The sequence below is a fragment of the Muntiacus reevesi genome, chromosome 18 (assembly GCF_963930625.1).
Source record: "Muntiacus reevesi chromosome 18, mMunRee1.1, whole genome shotgun sequence".
Classification (NCBI taxonomy): Eukaryota; Metazoa; Chordata; class Mammalia; order Artiodactyla; family Cervidae; genus Muntiacus; species Muntiacus reevesi.
Genome location: NC_089266.1, coordinates 36,533,793 through 36,551,909, shown reverse-complemented (window position 1 = coordinate 36,551,909; position 18,117 = coordinate 36,533,793). Strand labels below are relative to the sequence as shown.

At 46.6% G+C, this 18,117-nt stretch overlaps 1 protein-coding gene across 2 annotated transcripts in view; it reads left to right on the top strand.

The window, feature by feature from the left end:
• Positions 1 to 18,117, top strand: part of PITPNM3 (PITPNM family member 3) — a 101,156-nt gene that overhangs the window by 34,777 nt on the left and 48,262 nt on the right. For both annotated transcript variants that reach the window (XM_065910327.1, XM_065910326.1), the window contains exon 3: positions 568 to 675. In XM_065910327.1, coding sequence (XP_065766399.1) covers positions 606 to 675 — 70 coding nt within the window. In that variant the 5' untranslated portion in view covers positions 568 to 605. The remainder of the gene's footprint in view (positions 1 to 567; positions 676 to 18,117) is intronic.

Sequence of the window (18,117 nt, the reverse complement as noted above, 5' to 3'; positions counted from 1 at the left end):
TCTTACCTGCGGCTCATGGGATCTTTCATTCCGCAGTGTGGGGTCTTCATTGTGACACAAGGTCCTCCCTCCAGCTGTGGCATACGGGCTCCAGAGCATGGGGGTGCCATAGTTTTGGTGCATGGGTTTAGTTGCTCCTCAGCATGAGGGATCTTAGTTCCCTGACCAGGGATCAAACCTGAGTCCCCTGCATGGAAAGGCAGATTCTTAACCCCTGGACCACCAGGGAAATTCCAGGACTTTGCTTTTTCTTCCCAAACACACTATTTTTCAAGAAATATCACTCTTAGTGCTAGCAATGCAGCCTTCTATGAATTTTCAGTCTCTCTCATAACTATTTCTTTGTTACTTTCTTTTACTGTAACATGGAGGTCCTGCAACAATGCATTCTTGCAATGAAAAATTTCTCCATGTCTTATAACTGTCTGTAACTACAGACACCTTCAATAGTTGAAATCTACTTCAACTCATAGGAATAAATAAACACTCCTTTGAGATATAAGCTCCTGTTAGGGCTACCTCTACACAGCCTTGCCTGTTCACGCCCCTCTCTGCTTCTTTCCACAGAGGAGGTGGCCGAAGGGAAGAATGCCATCCTTATCGGGATGAGCCAGTGGAATTCAAATGACCTGGTGGAGCAGATGGAGACCATGGGGAAACTGGAGGAGCATCAAGGTGAGATTCTGCTCCTCTGAGGTCTGGTTGTATACCTATGTGTGTTTTGGAGAGTGGTGGTGAGGGGTCGAAGTGATGGCAACTTGGGGCTAGAACCTGGGTTTTCTGTTAAGAGTCATCTGTCTCTTTTGGGACTTCACCTAAAACCCCTGAAATCTGTGACCTGCAGGAATGCTCATGGGGACTTCTGCAGGATTTTCTGTGGCAGAAAAGCTCTAGGATACTTCAACAGAGCTTCCTTTGTCCATTGAATGATCATTCAGGAGGATGGGTAGTTAAGGGCAGGTGGTGGGGTCCCGGCTCCTAGGACTGCCAGGCCTATGTTGTTGCAATCTTCCGGCAAGGAAGGGTAACCACTGGAGGAGCCTTTGAGAATGGGCAGGGGAGAAGAGCAGCAGTCGGAGTTGTTGCTTCCTTTGGTTGAATTGTTGAAGAAGGATGGGGCTGAGGATAAATCCAGAGCCTTTTTATGGTGGGGAGTTTTGACCAGGAGCTTAATCAGCAGGCAAAGCAGGCATATCTTTTCAGGCATCCACCCCTCCTGTCCATTTGACCACTTAGCACCATGAGCAGAATATCTGTTGAGCAACTACTATGTATATGTGCTTGGTAGAAAGGACCATGGGCTCCCAGGTGGCACAAGTGGTAAAGAACCTGCCTGCCAATGCAGGAGACATAAGAGACATGGGTTTGATCCCGGCGTTGGGAAGATCTCCTGGGCATGGCCACCCACTCCAGTATTCTTGCCTGGAGAATCCCATGATCGGAGGAGCCTGGCGGGCTGTAGTCTATAGAGTCTCACAGAGTCAGCCATGACTAAAGCGACTTAGCACACATGCATGCAGGGGTTACCAAAGGTGATTTAACTGAGGCTTCTGTGTTGTGATATGTGATGCAATGTAAGTCAAAACATAGGGGGTGGAGGTCCACCCTTAATTTGAGGGTTATTGGGTCAGAGGGGAGAGGTGGAATTTTAGAAGGAGGCAGGAGAGGAAGCTCAAGGAAGTGTTCTTGACACTGAACTTGTGGAGCCAGGCTTTGAAAGGCAAGTGAAGGATGGAACCAAGGAGTTCATAAAATTTTGTTTGACTTGTGGGGAACCTGAGGCTCAGAGAGGTGCTGTGGTTGATTATGGTCACACACGAGTGAAGAGCAGAGCTGGGTCTAGAACCCTATCTGGGATCCAGGCTGCCTCTGCTTCTGTTAGCTTTTCCTGTCCCTCCAGACCCCAGTCTATCACTCCTTTCACTCCCCTCATCCCCATCTCCTCTTTTCCTTTCTCTCTTGACCCCATAATTTCTGTCATGGTCTGGGCTGGGCTACCAATCAGGAGGCATTCAGTGAAATGGTCCTGCTTCAGCCCAGGAGAATGACCATCTTGGTGCTGGCCATCTCACCCCAGCATCTGTTCATTTTCTTACCCCCCCCCACCCCTCCTTCCCCTGTTCAGAGCCCTCCCCAAAGCAGGTGGCCCATCCTGAGGAATGCACAGGCCTGGTATGACTGTTCCATTTTACAAATGAAGCACCCAAGGCTCAGAGAAGCTGAATCTTTCCCAAGGTCCTTCAAAGCTAGTAGCAGCATCACCCTCAGATTGCTAGGCTCCTGATTCCGAGACCAGGGCTTCACCTCCAAAACTGGACCAAGCTGGGCAGTTCTTAGACAGCAAGGAGATCGAACCAATCAATCCTAAAGGAGATCAACCCCAATTATTCATTGGAAGGACTGGTGCTGAAGCTGAAGCTCCAATACTTTGGTTACCTGGTGCCAAGAATGGACTCATTGGAAAAGATCTTGATGCTGGAGAAGATTGAAGGCAGGAGAAGAAGAGGACTACAGAGGATGAGATGGTTGGATGGCATCATCGACTCAATGGGCATGAGTTTGAGCAAACTCTGGGAAATAGTGAAGGATAGGGAAGCCTGGCATGCTGCAGTTCATGGGACTGCAAAAAGCAGGACACGACTTACTGACTGAACGACAGCAAGGCAGCTCTGAGTCCCTGCAAAGTCAGGTCCAAGCAACCCAGAGTCTTAAAGGCAGGGCCCTCCTGGACCACTGTCACATTTACAGAAAGGATGGGCTCTGAGTCTGGTCCCTAAGACCAGTCCAGAGACGATTTCCCTGTCTCTCCAGGCACACATGTGCAGACATACCTTGGGTCTGCTCTTTCCTCCACCCCCACAACCTGGCAGGGGCCCAGAAGGGGTCATGGCCTCCAAGTGCTTCCCCAGGACGGTGTTTGGGAGCAATGAAAAGACAAACCCAGACTTGTACTCACCACCCATCTGGCCATCCCCTCCCATCCCAGCTCGTACTTGTCTGCCAAAGAATGTGTGACTCAGACGCAGTGTGAGCTAAGGAGGTGGTGAGTGAGAAGCAGTGTGAGCTGGAAGGGCAGGGGAGGAGGAAGCCTAGGGAGGTCGATGGGAGAGGCTGAAACCGAAGCTCTGGAAACTAAGAGGTCTGAGTTTGAACCTTGGCCTTGCCTGCCACTCCATGACTTTGTAGCCGGGAAAGTCACATCACCTCTCCGAGCCTCAGTTTCTCCATCTGCAGAATGGGGCTGGCACACAAATTGTACGCATTAAATGAGCTGATACTTGCAAAGTGCATTCAGTGACAGGTCATTATAATGTGGGATGGGGAAGAAGAGTAAAAGGTCTTGCACAAATATATTTCTAGCAAACGCTTTGTGGAGCTCATGAGGGGTTGGATTCGAGACAGTTGCTTGCCTGAGTCTGAGAACTGATGCTGTTTCCTCTCAGTATGAAATGGGGAGCAAGAAGGAGAGAGGGAGAAGGAGGGGATGAGGAAGGGGAAATCTGTTTCATTCCTTCTGAATCCCATCCCTCTGTGGACTCACAATGTGAATTCCCACCACACGGCAGAGCACACGAGCCAATTTCATTCATTCCAACAGTCACTTTTGGAGCCGAGACATGGGCTCAACATAGGATGGTGGGGAAATAAAGACAAGCAGACTGGCCTCGTGATCCTTGTAGGAGCTCACAGCAGAGGAAGAGGGTCATGGTCAAGGCGACAGTGTAGTAAGACAGACTGAGTCCGGGGCCTGAGGAGAGAGCCTCAGGGGACTCTTTTGGGGAGAGGAAGTCTCTGGAAAAGGCTACAGTCAAAATTGGTGGTACACCTGAGGTAACCAGAATTGAAAAAGACACATGCACCCCTGTGTTCATTGCAGAGCTATTTACAATAGCTAGGACATGGAAGCAACCTAGACGTCCCTCGACAGATGAATGGATAAGGAAGTTGTGGTACGTATACATAATGAAGTATTACTCAGCTATAAAAAGGAACCAATTTGAGTCAGTCCTAATGAGGTGGATGAAGCTAGAGCCTGTTATACAGAAAGAAGTAAGGTGGAAAGAGAAAGACAAATACTGTATATTAACGCATACATATGGAATCAAGAAAGAGCACTGACGGTCCTTACTTGCAGGGCAGCAAAGGAGACACAGACATTTTGGACACAGTGGGGGAAGGAGAGGGTGGGATGATGTGAGAGAATAGCATTGAAACATATCCGCTACCATATGCAAAATAGATAGCCAGTGGGAGTTCGATATATGACGCAGCGGTCTGTGACAACCTGGAGGGGTGGGATGGTGAGGGAGGTGGGAGGGAGGTTCAAGAGGGAGGGAACATATGTATACCTAATGCCAATTCATGTTGTTGTATGGCAAAAGCCATCACAATGTTGTAATGATCCTCTGATTAAAAAAAAATGTGGTGGTATAGATCAAGCTCTCACCCTGCCTCCTTCAATGTTGCTGCCCTGAAACGCAGGACTCACTCCAGAGACACCCCCTGCTCATGGGTCATGTCCTGACCATCACAGCTACCCTTGGTGATGACCCCCAAATCCATCTCCAGCCAAGACCTCCCCCTTGGGCTCCAGACTCATACCTTCAAGAGTCCCCTACTTGCTCCACCTGGGTGTCCCGAAACCACTTCACACTCTACAAATTCCAAATGGAGCTGACCTTCTTCTTTCTGAATCTTAATTATGTTCTATAGCCCATCTTTGATCTTCTCAGTCATTTAGAGCCTGTGTGGCATAGACATGTTCAGATTGCTCTGCCATCTCCCATTCTTGAGGGTGCCAATTCTGGTGCATGCATGTACATGTGTATGTGCGTTGTGTGTGTGTGTGTATCTGCACGCATGCTATCTGTCCCCCACGAGGTTTGTTTCTTCACTTTTTTATTGTGAACTCATCCTGGTCAGCACCCCACCCTTTCCTTTTCTATGGGACTCTTGTGTCCCCCAGTTTTTGAAAATGTCCTTCTAGAGATTGATCTTGTGTTTCTGCTGCACCTGAGTGTCTCACTGATCTTGGATATTTTATATGCTGAATTTACAGGTTTGTTTCCATTCTACATGAGTGGTGTAAATTTAGATCCTACACCCATAGGTGGCAAGGGCTTAGAGTTTTAATTACTCATGTGTGAGTGTTTTCTCCCACTGTCTGTGGATGGCTTTTTTTTTTTTTGCTGCTTCCCCAAAGGAATTTTGCTTTTTTAAAAAAAATTTTTATTGAAGTATAGTTGATTTAAAATGTGTTAATTTCTTCTGTACAGAAAGGTGACTCAGTTATGTGTATATATTCTTTCCCATTATGGCTTGTCACAGGATGCTGAATATAGTTTCCTGTGCTATAAAGTAGGACCTTGTTGTTCTTTCTGTCTTTGAGACTGACTCTTTTGGGGGACTTGTTATTTTTACCCGTATTATAGTATTCTCTACAGTAGATGTACCATAATTTATTTAACCACTGTGCAGTGATAGACATTGGGATTTTTCACCGTTAAAACAATGATCCACGCATGAAGAGTATAAGCAGTTGAAACTTGTAATAGATACTGCTAAACAGTTTTCTAAAAGAGTCATGGAAATGTACATCCAGCTGTGGATCAGGTAAACCATTTCTCCCACAATCTCACCAGACTTAATCTTATCAAACATTAAAATTGTACCTGATTGACAGGTGAAGACATTTCCTTTTTTTGTTTTATACTTACTTGATGGCTAGTGAGGTGATCATCTTTTCATAAGTGTGTTGACTATTTTCTTTTTTCTGTTTCTTAATTATGCCTTTTGTTCATCTATTGAATTGTCTTTTTATTATTAAATGTGAAAGTGGAAGTTGCTAAGTGATGTCCAACTCTTTGTGACCCTATGGACTGTGCGGTCCATGGAATTCTCCAGTCCAGAATACTAGAGTGGGTAGCTGTTCCCTTCTCCACAGAATCTTTCCAACCCAGGGACTGAACCCAGGTTATTGGTTTCTAGGAATGCTTTACCTATAATATGGTTATAAATGATTTGTCTGCTATAGATTTGAAATATTTGTCTCTTAAATTCCTGTTACTTGGCTGAATTTTCTTATTAGCTCTAATAGTTTGTCAGACTATTGGGTTTTTTTCTTTTTAGGGAGAGTGTCAGATTGTTTACAAATCTCAACAGTTATATCCTTGCCAATATTTAGCCAGCTTACTTATTTTTCTTATTCATTGCATTGCACCAGATCTTCAGATAGATGCTGAGTGGCAAGAGTGATCCAGGCTTGTTTGATCTCAACTGTGATGCTGTAATCCACTCCCCCATCCTCCTCTCATCCTTTTCCCTCCCCCTTCCTCCTCATTCTTCTCAGTTAAGTGCACTGAGGGATGATTTACATTAGGTAAATTAATCCTTTTTAGTGTATAGTTTTTACTGCTGCTTCTTAAATTCCATGACTTCCTCTTGGATTTACTTCGTCTGTTAACTGAAACAACTCCTCAAGTCATCCTTTCAAGTAGGAACTGCTGATAATCATTTTCTGTCTTTGCATTTCTCAGTATGTGTTCATTTGGCCTTCTCACTTGAATGCAAGTTTGCCTGCATCCATAATCATATTTCCAGCTATCTTTGAAGACATTCCTCATGGCCTTCTTGCATTTAGTGTTGTTGGTCAGATGTCTGAGGCAAATTTGTGAGTAATCTGTTTTTCCTTCTTGTTGAAACTCAGTTTTTAAAAGCTTTATTCTTTGCATTCTGAAGTCACAACCAAGTTTGCAGATGAGGTTTTGTTGTTTGCTATGTCTGAACTTGTTCTCTTTATTCATTACTGTGACATTTTCTTTTGATTATCTCTTCAAGTATTTCTTTCTCTGTAATTTTTCCTTCCAAAACTTCTATTAGGTAGGTGCTGGAACCATGTCTCAACTTTCCCTGTTTATTCATGTTTTCTGGTTTTTGCTGGGTTCTGGAGTAGTCTGGTTCCAGCTAACCACCAGTGCACCAATTTTTCTCTTCTTTGGCTATTTCCTTTCTTCTGATCAACTCTTCCATATAGTGTTTTTGTTTTTAAGCAATCATCTTTTCATTTCCATGCATTCTGGTTGATTCTTTTTCATAATAACCTGATGTGGATGCCTTGGATTCATTCTTTGCTTTTTAGAGCATCTATCTCCTTGTTCTTTTCAATTTCAGAGTTTTCTGGTAGGTTAGAGGAGGATAGAAATAAACCACTCACATGTCAGACTGGATTAATTAGCCAAAGATCCGTAAGTGAGATTATAACACAGAGCAGGAGCGAGTTTGGTTCTAATTGTCTAAGGAAGCACACAGCTGTCATTAACATTGTCCAAGTAAAGCAGTCTTGCCAAGTTCTTTTTTTAACTGAGACACAATTCACATATCATAAAATTCATCCTTTTAAAGTGTACAATTATATGGTTTTAATATAGTATTGAAGGTGTGCAATTATCACTGTTATCTAGTTCCAGAATATTTTTGTCACCCCCCCTTCCCTCCCCCACAAAGAAACCCCATACCCATGAGCAGTCACTCCCCTCTTTTCTACCCCCAGGCCCCTGGAATTTCGTATACATGGAGGCAAACAATGTGTTTTTTTGTGAGATCCATCCATGTTGTACATTGAATCAGTACTTCATTCCACTTTGTGGGTGAATAATAATCTATAGTATGGGTTTATCAGGTGGCTTCCCTGGTGGCTCAGAGAGTAAAGAATCTGCCTGCAATGCAGGAGACCTGAGTTCGATTCAGGTCTGGGAAGATCCCCTGGAGAAGGAAATGGCAACCCACTCCAGTATTCTTGCCTGGAAAATCCCATGGACAGAGGAGCCTGGTGGGCTACAGTCCATGGGGTTGCAAAGAGTCGGACATGACCGAGCAGCTAACACACACGTGGGTATATCACAGATTGGTTATCCATTCATCAGTCAATGGACATTTGGGTTGTGTCCACTTCTTGGCTATTATAAATAATGCTGTCAAAAATATTTGTGTACAAGTTTTTGTGTGAACATATTTTCTTTCACATCCCTACCAAGAGTTCAAATTTCTCTACATTCTTGCCAACACTTGTTATTGTCTGTCTTTTGGGTTACCGCCATTCTCGTGGGGGGTAAGTGGTACATACTTGTGGTTTTGATTTGCATCTCCCTAACAACTAATGATGTTGAGCTTCTTTTCATGTGCTTATTGGTCATTATTCATCTTCTTTAAAGAAATATATATTCAAATCTTTTGCCCATTTAAAAATTGGATTGTCTTGAGAAATCCCTGGCAGTTGAGTGATTAGGGCGTCATCCTTCCATTGCAGAGGACACCAGCTTGATCCCTGGTTGAGGAACTAAGATCTCACATGGATGCTATACCCTTATGAGATATATAATTTACATATACTTCTCATTCTGTGGATTGTTTTTTCACTTTCTTATTAATGTCCTTTGGAGCACAAATTTTAAAATTTTTATGAAGTCCAGTTTATTTATTTTTTATTTTATTGTTTGTGCTTTTGGTGCCATATTTAAAAAGCCATTGGCTAATGCAAGATCATGAAAAATTTACCCCTATGTTTTCTCTTAAGAGTTTTATAGTTTCAACTTTTATATTTAGGTATTTGATCCACTTTGAGTTAATTTTTGTATATGGTGTGAGGTAGGGATTCAGCTTCATTCTTTTGCATGTGGGTAACCAGTGGTACTAGCAACATTTATTGAAAAAAATTATTCTTAAAAAAAAGAAAAAGAAAAAGAAAAAAACTATTCTTTTCTCCATTTAACTATCCTGGTACCCTTGTCAGAAATCAATTGATCATAAACATATGGGCTTATTTTTTGACTTTCACTTCTATTCCACTGATATATATGTCTATCTTTATGTCAGTATCACAGTCTTGATTACCGTACAGTTATAGTCAGTTTGAAATCAGATAGTGGGAGTCCACCAACTTTTTTTATTTTGCAAGTTCTTTTCTTGAAAGTTTGTTTGGTTCTTCTGTGTTCCTTGTATTTCCATATGAATTTTAGAGCCAATTTCTGCAAAAAAATATACCTGCAATTTTGATAGGGATTGTTGTTGAATCTTGTAGATCAATTTTGGAAGTATTGCTAGATTAACAATATTAGTCTTCTAATGCATGAACGTGGAAAGTCTTTCCATTTATTTAGGTCTTCTTTAGTTTCTTTTAATTATGTTTTATAAATAGTTTTCAGTGTACACATCTTACACTTATTAAATTCATTCCTAAATGTTTTATTATTTTTGATGCTATTATAACCAAAATAGATTGTTTATTGCAAGTGTATAGACATATAATTTATTTTTGTAAATTGGTAGTGTATCCTTCCACTTTGCTGAACTCATTATTGGTTTTATTTTTGGGGGATTCCTTAGGATTTTTTATATATACTACCTCCAAATAGAGGTAGTTTCACTTCTTGTCCAATCTGGATGCCTTTTATTTCCTTTCCTTGTCTCATTTTCCTGACTAGATTCTCCAGTATAATACTGAATAGAAATGATAAGAACCAGGCTTCTCTGGTGGCTCAGTGGTAAAGAAGCTGTCTGCCAATGCAGGAGACTTAGGTTCCATCCCTGATCTGGGAAGATTCTACACATCAAGGAGCAACAAAGCCCATGTGCCACATCTACTGGCCCCAATCCGTACAGCCTGGGAGCCACAACTACTGAGCCCGCCAGCTCCAGTTGCTGAGGCCTGAGCGACCTAGAACCCATGCTGAGCAACAACAGAAGACACTGCAGTAGGAAGCTTGTGCTCCGCAACTAGAGAGTAGCCCCAGCTGGCAGCAACGAGAGAAAAGCTCATGCAGCAACGAAGACCCAGCAACAATCAAAAGCAAAAATAAATAAATAAAGAAGTGATGAGGGCCAACATCATATCTTGTTCCTGATCATAGGGGAAAACTTCTCATTCTTTCATTATTAAATATGATGTTAGCTGTGGGTTTCCTTTTTTTTTTTTTTTGTAGTAGTAGTAGTCTTTTATGCTGTTGAAGAAATTCCCTCCAATTGGTAGTTTCTTGAGTGGTTTTGTAAAGGATGTTAGATTTTGCCAAATGCTTTTTCTGCATCTATTGAGGTCATCATGTGGTTTTTGTCCTTTATTGTAACGATTGTTACACAATGTTTTGTCCTTCAGTGTATTACATTGATTGATTTTCATATATTGAACAATCTTTCATTCCTGGGTTAAATTCCACTTGGATCTTGCCATGTCACTAATCTTTTATGCTCAGGGTTTACATATCTCTTCCAGATTAATTTATACTAATAGTCTATGAGCTGTCACTTAAGAGATTCTTTACAATCAGGGCCCTTCTTGTTTTGAAACAAACTTAGTGTCATCAAGGCCACATTCTCATTGAGACATTCTCATTGAGTCGCTATCTAGGTGTCCTTGATCAATTTCTCTGCCTCCAGCTTTCCAGAGAGCTATTTTTTCCCTACCACTTACCTTCTGACTCTAGTTTATAACCTTATTTCTGGATATGTAGTTCTTAAAAAGTGGTCCCTGGACCCACAAAATTAGCATCACTTGGAAGCTATCAGAAATGTGAACTTTGGACTTATTGAATCAGAAATCAGTAGGGCTCAGAATCTGTGTTTTAACTAGCCCCTTGGGAGATTCTGGTGCTTGCTATATTTGAGAGCCATTTATGATTATGATATTAAGTTGGTTGAAGGAACCCACAGATCCATTTTCCTGCACTCTCCTTCCTTCAGTCATTGAGTTTGCTATCTTTCTTCTACACTATTGGTTTTCCTCTAATATTTAGTCATATTTTGATACATACTCTGCTTTCTGTTTGCAGTTCCCCCTTAGCCTCTCTCTGAGTGGTGTGATATGTCTGTTTACTGCAAGCTTCCACCATCTTATTTTGGGGGAGGGTAGGAGCTGCTGCTGGGTGAGTTGAACCATTAGCTTCTGGGTATTTTGCTCCTCTTGAGTATTTTCAGCCTCCCAAGCTGTCATGTCCCTTGAACTCAGCCCTTCTCACACCTGCGCATGGATGCCTCTGCGTGGTGAAAGCAGGGGCTGGTGAGTGGGGTGAGGGGGGGAGTCCAATCACCTGACTTCTCTCCCATGGAAACCCAGACAGTGGCAAAACCTTTTTCTTCTGCATTTTCCATCTGTGACCCTGCCTGTCCCTCTGAGCTGCCTCCACCTTTGGCTCCAGACCTTCCTTTGTGGGACTGAGATTATGGTTTCCTGTCTCATGGCCTGGTTTTATGGGCATTTGACCTTCGCAGGCACACAAAGTCTCCACGCAGAAAAGGGTCTCACACTAGAGTTTATGCTCTGCTGTTGCCATCTTGAAATTAATAATCATTTTAAACAAAAACCCCATATGTTCATTTGGCCTGGGTCTTGCAAACTCTGTAGCTAGCCCTGCTGCCCTCCATCTGATCCCTCTGCATTCTGCCTTTGAGGGGTGCCTCACAGTCTCTAATGTGCCATGACATCCTTTCCTGTTTTGCGGCACTGTGAAAAATGAAAAAGTCAAAGTGTTACTCGTTCAGTCATGTCCAACTCTTTGCGACCCCCATAGACTGTAACCTGCCAGACTCCTCTGTCCATGGAATTCTCCAGGCAAGAATACTGGAGTGGGTAGCCATTCCCTTCTCCAGGGGATCTTCCCAACACAGGGATTGAACCTGGGTCTCCTTCATTGCAGTCAGATTCTTCACCATCTGAGCCACCAGGGATGCCACTAAAGATTCACTCACATAAAATGGTTAATGTCATTTTCTGGGGATCTGGGCCAGGAGAAAAAGGCTGAGTCAGTTTGCCAGTTGGCCAACTTTAGCCAATCCTACTGTGATGCTTCTAAAATATAAATCCAGGAGTATCATTCTGCTATGGAGTTGACAACTAAGTTTTTGTTTCCTGCAGAAGGAAGTATAAATCCTCCCAGCCTGGCCTGTAAGCCCATCCTGATTCTACCCTTTCTTCTAACAGTTGTCACTGTCTATTGTCTTTATCCCTGCAGGAGTCAGACAGCCCTGCAGTGTCTATCATGAAGGATATTATGAATACATTGGGACTGTCAGGTCAAGGCTAGATCTAGCAATCTCAAGGTTATCTCTACTTTGGTGTTCATGACTTCCAAGTCATACCTCCCTCTTCCGTTCACACTGAGTTCCAGCCAGATGCCCAGGGGCTGCTTGCTGACTCTCAAGCCCACTTGAGCTTGCCTGTTTTCCCCCAGTTTCCTCTCCAGCTCTTGTAATTCTGTGCCCTTCCCCAGGGAGACTTGCTGATGGCCCAGTCTCTCCCAGACCACCTCCCAGTTGCCCAGCATAGCTTTGCTTGCGCTGCCGCGTAGTACTGACCTGTCTGCTTACAGCTGTGCCTTTCTGGGGGGTGGGGGCGGTACTCTGCCTCTCTTTCTGAACCTGAAGCAGTGAGGGGCTCATCACGCATTCATGCCCTCTCTCCATCACTTATGCATTCAGAACACATGTACTGCGACTTACTTTGTGTCGAACCCTATGCCAGTCAATGCTGGGGACACAGTGATGACTCAGAAATGGACTCAAAATTGACCGGCTCCCAGACTTGGGGGTGGGGCGGTTACAGGCCAGTGAGCTAATTACCCTAACAAGAGTGAGAATAAGGTTCAGAGGGATCAGAGAAGGACATGGAGCCAGAGCTGAGACGTGAGGCATGAAGGAGGCCTCTTGAGACTCTGGATAGACCCATCAGGGTGCAGCAGGAGGAGGGGATGGCAGGTGTGAAGCTGCGGCAGGAGGCACGAGAAGGCAGGGAAGTTCGGGGAGTTGCACACAGTTCGCCTTGATGAAAGTTGGGATGCTAGATATTGGGCTGCTGCTGCTGCTGCTGCTAAGTCGCTTCAGTCGTGTCCAACTCTGTGCGACCCCATAGACGGCAGCCCACCAGGCTCCCCCGTCCTTGGGATTCTCCAGGCAAGAACAGTGGAGTGGGTGGCCATTTCCTTCTCCAATGCATGAAAGTGAAAAGTGAAAGTGAAGTTGATTAGTTGTCTCCGACTGTTAGCGACCCCATGGACTGCAGCCTACCAGGCTCCTCCGTCCATGGGATTTTCCAGGTAAGAGTACTGGAGTGGGGTGCCATTGCCTTCTCCGGATATTGGGCTGAGTGGTGGCCAAAGGGGTCAAGAGGTCTGGGAGAAGAGGTAGGGGCGGGGATGTTGAAGATGGAACCCTGAATATCAGGGTGAGGAGTTGAAGCCCTCTCAAGAGTATCCCTGGGGACCCATGGAATAGTTTAAGTGGGAGTGACAAGCCACATTTTAGAAAGATTGTTCTAGAAGGTAGTGTAGAAGGTAACAGGAGGGACCAAGAATAAGTGTAGGGGGCATTGTGATGGGCCAGGTGAGAGGTAATAAGAGTGAATCTTTTCTCTAAAAATGTATTTATTTCTTTCTGGCTGCGGGGTCTCCACTGCTGCGGGTGGGCTTTCTCTAGCTGTGGGAGCAGGGCCTACTCTCCGGCTGCGGTGCGTAGGCCTCTCATTGGGTGGCTTCTCTGCTGCGGAGCACAGTTCAGGGTTCTCGGGCTTCGGTAGTTGCTGCACATGGGCTCGGCAATTGTGGTATGTGGGCTTACTTGCTCTCGGATCTTCCTGGAACCGGGATCGAACCTGTGTCCCCTGAACAGGCAGGTGGATTCTTAGCCACTGGCCCACCAGGGAAGTCCGGAGGGTGAATCTTGACCCTGCAGCTCAGTAGAGGCTCAGCATCTGGGGAGCACCCTGAGCAGGGAGGGAGGTTTGTGGTTTTCTTCCTTCTCAGCCCTACTTCGTGAGTTGAGTTACCAGGCTGGCCAGAACCTGGTTAAGACCCCCAAATCTTGGCAGATCATGGGTCTTCAGCTGCTCATATTCCTGCTCCATGGGGTCTTCCCAGATACTTTTTTGACATGTCAAAAGCTGAATTCCTGATTCCTTCTTTCCCAAGACCCATCTGCCTGAATGGCTTCCCCAGCGGCCACTCCATCCTCCCAATTCAGGTGTTTGGTGATTACGTGTCTGTTCTTGCCCACACACTTTGCTCCTCTTACTCTTGGGGAGCTCACAGTTTGATGGAGGGGGATTGGAAAGAGGAAATATAAAATCACTCAGGAACCATGAGCAGAATACATTGTAGCAGCATCTTCTTGGAGGAGATGACAGAGCTGAGATGTGTGTGTGAGGTTGGGACAGGCAGAACTCGTGGGTGACAGAGGACCAGCCCTCCTAGTACCCAGCCCTCTCTGTGTAGCCTGTTGTGTTTGTAGGGGTTACTGGCAGCTTCTGCATTTGAAGAAAACTCTAGCCAAGGCGAGGCTGTTGGGCCCAAGGGCCCTGGAAAGCTTAGGCCAAGTGGGGTCTCATTTAGACAGTGGCAGAGACAGCTGCACATCTGGTTAATCGCCCTCGTCCTGGGAGCCCACTAATCAGGAAGCCGGCTTCACCGCCTCCGACTGCTCTGCACGGCTGCTGGCGGCTGCAAGGGAAGACAGAGCCGAGCCGAGTCAGCGGCTGGGCAGGGAAGGCCAGCTTCCCGCTGCTCGGGCTCCACGCCTTCCTTGTCACACAGCAAGCTCCTTCTTGTCCAGGTCGGTGGCCTTACCAGGCCCCTCGGACTCTGGGCTCAGGCATTCAAGCTTCAGTAACCCTGAAGGTCGGCTGCAGCCTCTGCGTGCTTCTCCCCAGTGCTCCTTACAGACAGCCCCTTCTCCATGCCCCCCCCTGCTCCCCCCCTCTTCAGCCCCTGACACCCAACTTCAGGAAGCACTGTCCACACGGCCAGAGCCATCCCTGGAAGCCTCTGCTCTAGAAAGCCCCTTTCTGGGACTTCCCCGGTGGTCCAGTAGCTAAGATTTCATGCTCCCTGTGCAGGGGGCCTGAGTTCCACCCCGGTCTGGGGAGCTAGATCTCACCTGCCACAACTAAAGATCCTGCATTTGTTGTTGCTCAGTCACTCAGTTGTGTCTGACTTTTTGCTACCCCATGGACTGCAGCATGCCAGGCTTCCCTGTCCATCACCATCTCCTGAGTTTGAGCTTGCTCAAACTCACGTCCATTGAGTCAGTGATGCCATCCAACCATCTCATCCTCCATCGTCCCCTTCACCTCCTGCCTTCAATCTTTCCCAGCATCAGGATCTTTTCCAATGCAGGCCACAACTAAAAGAGGAAAAAAAAAAAAAAAAAGATCTGCCTACTGCAACAAAGACCTGGTGCAGCCAAATAAATAAGTAAATTTTTAAAACAAAAATAGAAAGCTCCCCCCTCCCCCACCTCACCAATAGGAGGCAGAGGTCATCGGAGAGCCTCCATCAGGTATGGAGCATTGGAAAGGACCAGAGCTGAAATCGGGTTAGTGACTTTCTCCTTCTGAGCCTGTCTCCTTATCTGTGAAGGTGGCCTTTTCTACACAGGTGTGAGATCTCAGTGACCTCGCAGGTGGGTCAGTGATGGGCAGACCACAAAGCCCCTGCAGCCCAGAGGCAGCCTTTCTGATTTCCACCACTGAGCCCGCGTGGTGTGGGGAGCTCTGACCTCCCTTTCTAACAGTCTTCCTTCTACTCAGGTGACACCAGTGTGAATCCATACCAGCATCTCAGTGACACTCCCTCCTGGCTTCTTTCCACTTCTGCACCCCTGCTCCACCACCCCTGCCCCCAGTCTTAATGCCCCGGCTTCACTCCCCCACCAGGCATTATGCCCACTGAAATCCTGCCTGGGCTACAAATCCTATTTCCTTTCTGGTAATGAAATATTGCTTGATATCAGCATCTCTTAAACCATCCAGGTAAGTCACTCCCAGGGCCTGGCATGAGAACAGGGAGGTGATGGAGCAGACCTAACTCATCCCTTGGCTGGTTGCCTTCCCATTCCCCAGGGTCTGGCAGAGTAGGTCCTGGAGAAACACCGGATGTATGTGCTGTGGTCAGGGCTGCGACCTGTGCTCTGAAAAGCCCCGGGTTTGGGGTGTTGTTGCTGTTCAGTTGCTAAGTTGTGTCTGACTCTTTGTGACCCCGTGGACTGCAGCACACCAGGCCTCCCTGTCCCTCACTACCTCACCGAGTTTGCCCAAGTTCATGTCCATTGAAACAGTGATGCTATCCAACCATCTCATCCTCTGCTGTCCTCTTCTTTCACCTTCAATCTTTCCCAGCCTCAGGGTCTTTTCTAATGAGTCGGCTGTTTACATCAGGTGGCCAAAGTATTGGAGCTTCATCTTCAGCACCAGTCCCTGGATTTGGGATGAATGATCTCAATTCTGAATGATTTTATCTTCATATCTGTGCTTTGTAAGTGCCGCCTGATGTACAGTGGAGCACGTGCCTGGGGCTGGGAGCTTGGTTCACATGTGGTGCTGTCCACATGGCCTGAGCCATCGCCGGAAGCCTCTGCTCTAGAAGGCCCCCTTTCCCTCCCTCCCAGGATGGGCTCTTGGCCTCCCGCTCTCCTGCCCTCTGGCTCCCTGACCCCACCCAGCCTCCTCCTCCCTGTCCCTGCCCGCAGAGAGCTACTGTCTTCCCCTAAGCAGGGGCCTGGGTGCCGGAAGCGTTGGGGTCAGAGGCATAGATCCCAGTGTCTCAGGGTAGAGCAGATGTCCCCGCCAGGGGCTGGCAGGGCTGCAGTGCATTTGGTGGGTGACTCAGACTCTCACCCACCCATCCAGGGACCTAAGGCATTTTGAGGCAGAGGCTGCAGTACTCTTGGGAGTCGCCTGCCTGCCCAGGGGCTGGGACAGCAGGCAGTGGGAAGGGTGGACGTGTGGTGCCCAGCTTCCTTGCTCTCAGTCATGGCACAGTGCCCAGGCCTGGCAGCTGGTGGGAGGGGGAAGCCAGCAGCTGGTGGCCGCTGGGCTTGGGGGCCAAGCTGAGGAGCGGGGCCCCTGGGCACCTGTGAGTGTCTACACTCACCTCCTGAGTATCCCTGCACATGAGATAGCATAACATTAAATAGCAAATAAAAGCCGCCCAGACAGGTCAAGAGAGGACAAAGGGGAAAACTGTATATTTTAGTGCCTTTAATAGTCTTTTTTCTTTTTCCTTTTTTTTTTTTTGCCACATCACGGGGCTTGTGGGATCCTAGTTCCCTAACCAGGGATTGAACCGGTGCCCTTGGCAGTGAAATCATGGAATTCTAACTACTGGACCACCAGGAAATTCCGTTTTTCTTTCTTTCTGAATGAGGGCCCCTGCATTTTCATTTTGCACTGGTCCCTGCTAATAACGTAGCTAATTTGGAGTGCAGTAGAAATGGCAGGAGACTCGGGTTTGGAAGAGTTAGTGACTCCCTCTGCCTCTCCAGGCACAGTTTTCTTCTCTGCTGCAGCGTCTGCTCCCCGACACCTGCCTTTTCTTGGGCTCAATGTATAGCAGACACAGTGCTATTCTCTTTCCCTGTCAAAGCTCTCTTTGCCCCGAGGTTCTAAAGTTGTGACTCTGCCACACCCTCCTTGGGGTCCCTGGGTCAGAGTGAGTCTCTGCCTCCTTCTCGGTCATCTCACGTTGACTTTCTCATCTCCACATCCCCCACAGCCCCTGGCACAGTGCTCGGCAGAGAGATAAATAGAAGGGGTTTTGTAAGTAAGTGTCTCCATCTCCCTGTGTGGCCTCTGTCCTGCTGGGTGGAGGGAGCCGACTTGCCCTGTGGACTCAGCTTGTTCTCAGACTACATGCGCGTGTTCAGCTCTGACCCATAATCTGACATCAGATGCGGGGTCTGCAGTCACCTCGTCATGCTGCCGGTGGGGGCTGCTCTGAGAGGGTGCCCAGGCCTCTTTTCCACCTGGGTCTCCTCTCTAGAGCACATGACCCCTGGCCTGGGGAACACTGTGAGCTGACATCCCGCACTAACCATTGAGTCTCTCCACCCCACTCCATCTGGAGTCATGCTGGTGACAGAAGAGACACAGCCTTGAACCAGTTGTTAAAAGTATTGATAATGAACCAACAATAAGTCCAAGCCTGGTGGCTCAGATGGTAAAGAATCTGCCTAAGATGCAGGAGACCTTGGTTCAATCCCTGGGTTGGGAGGATCCCCTGGAGAAGGGAATAGGAACCCACTCCAGTATTCTTGCCTGGAAAATCCCATGGACAGAGGAGCCTGGTGGGCTACAATCCATGG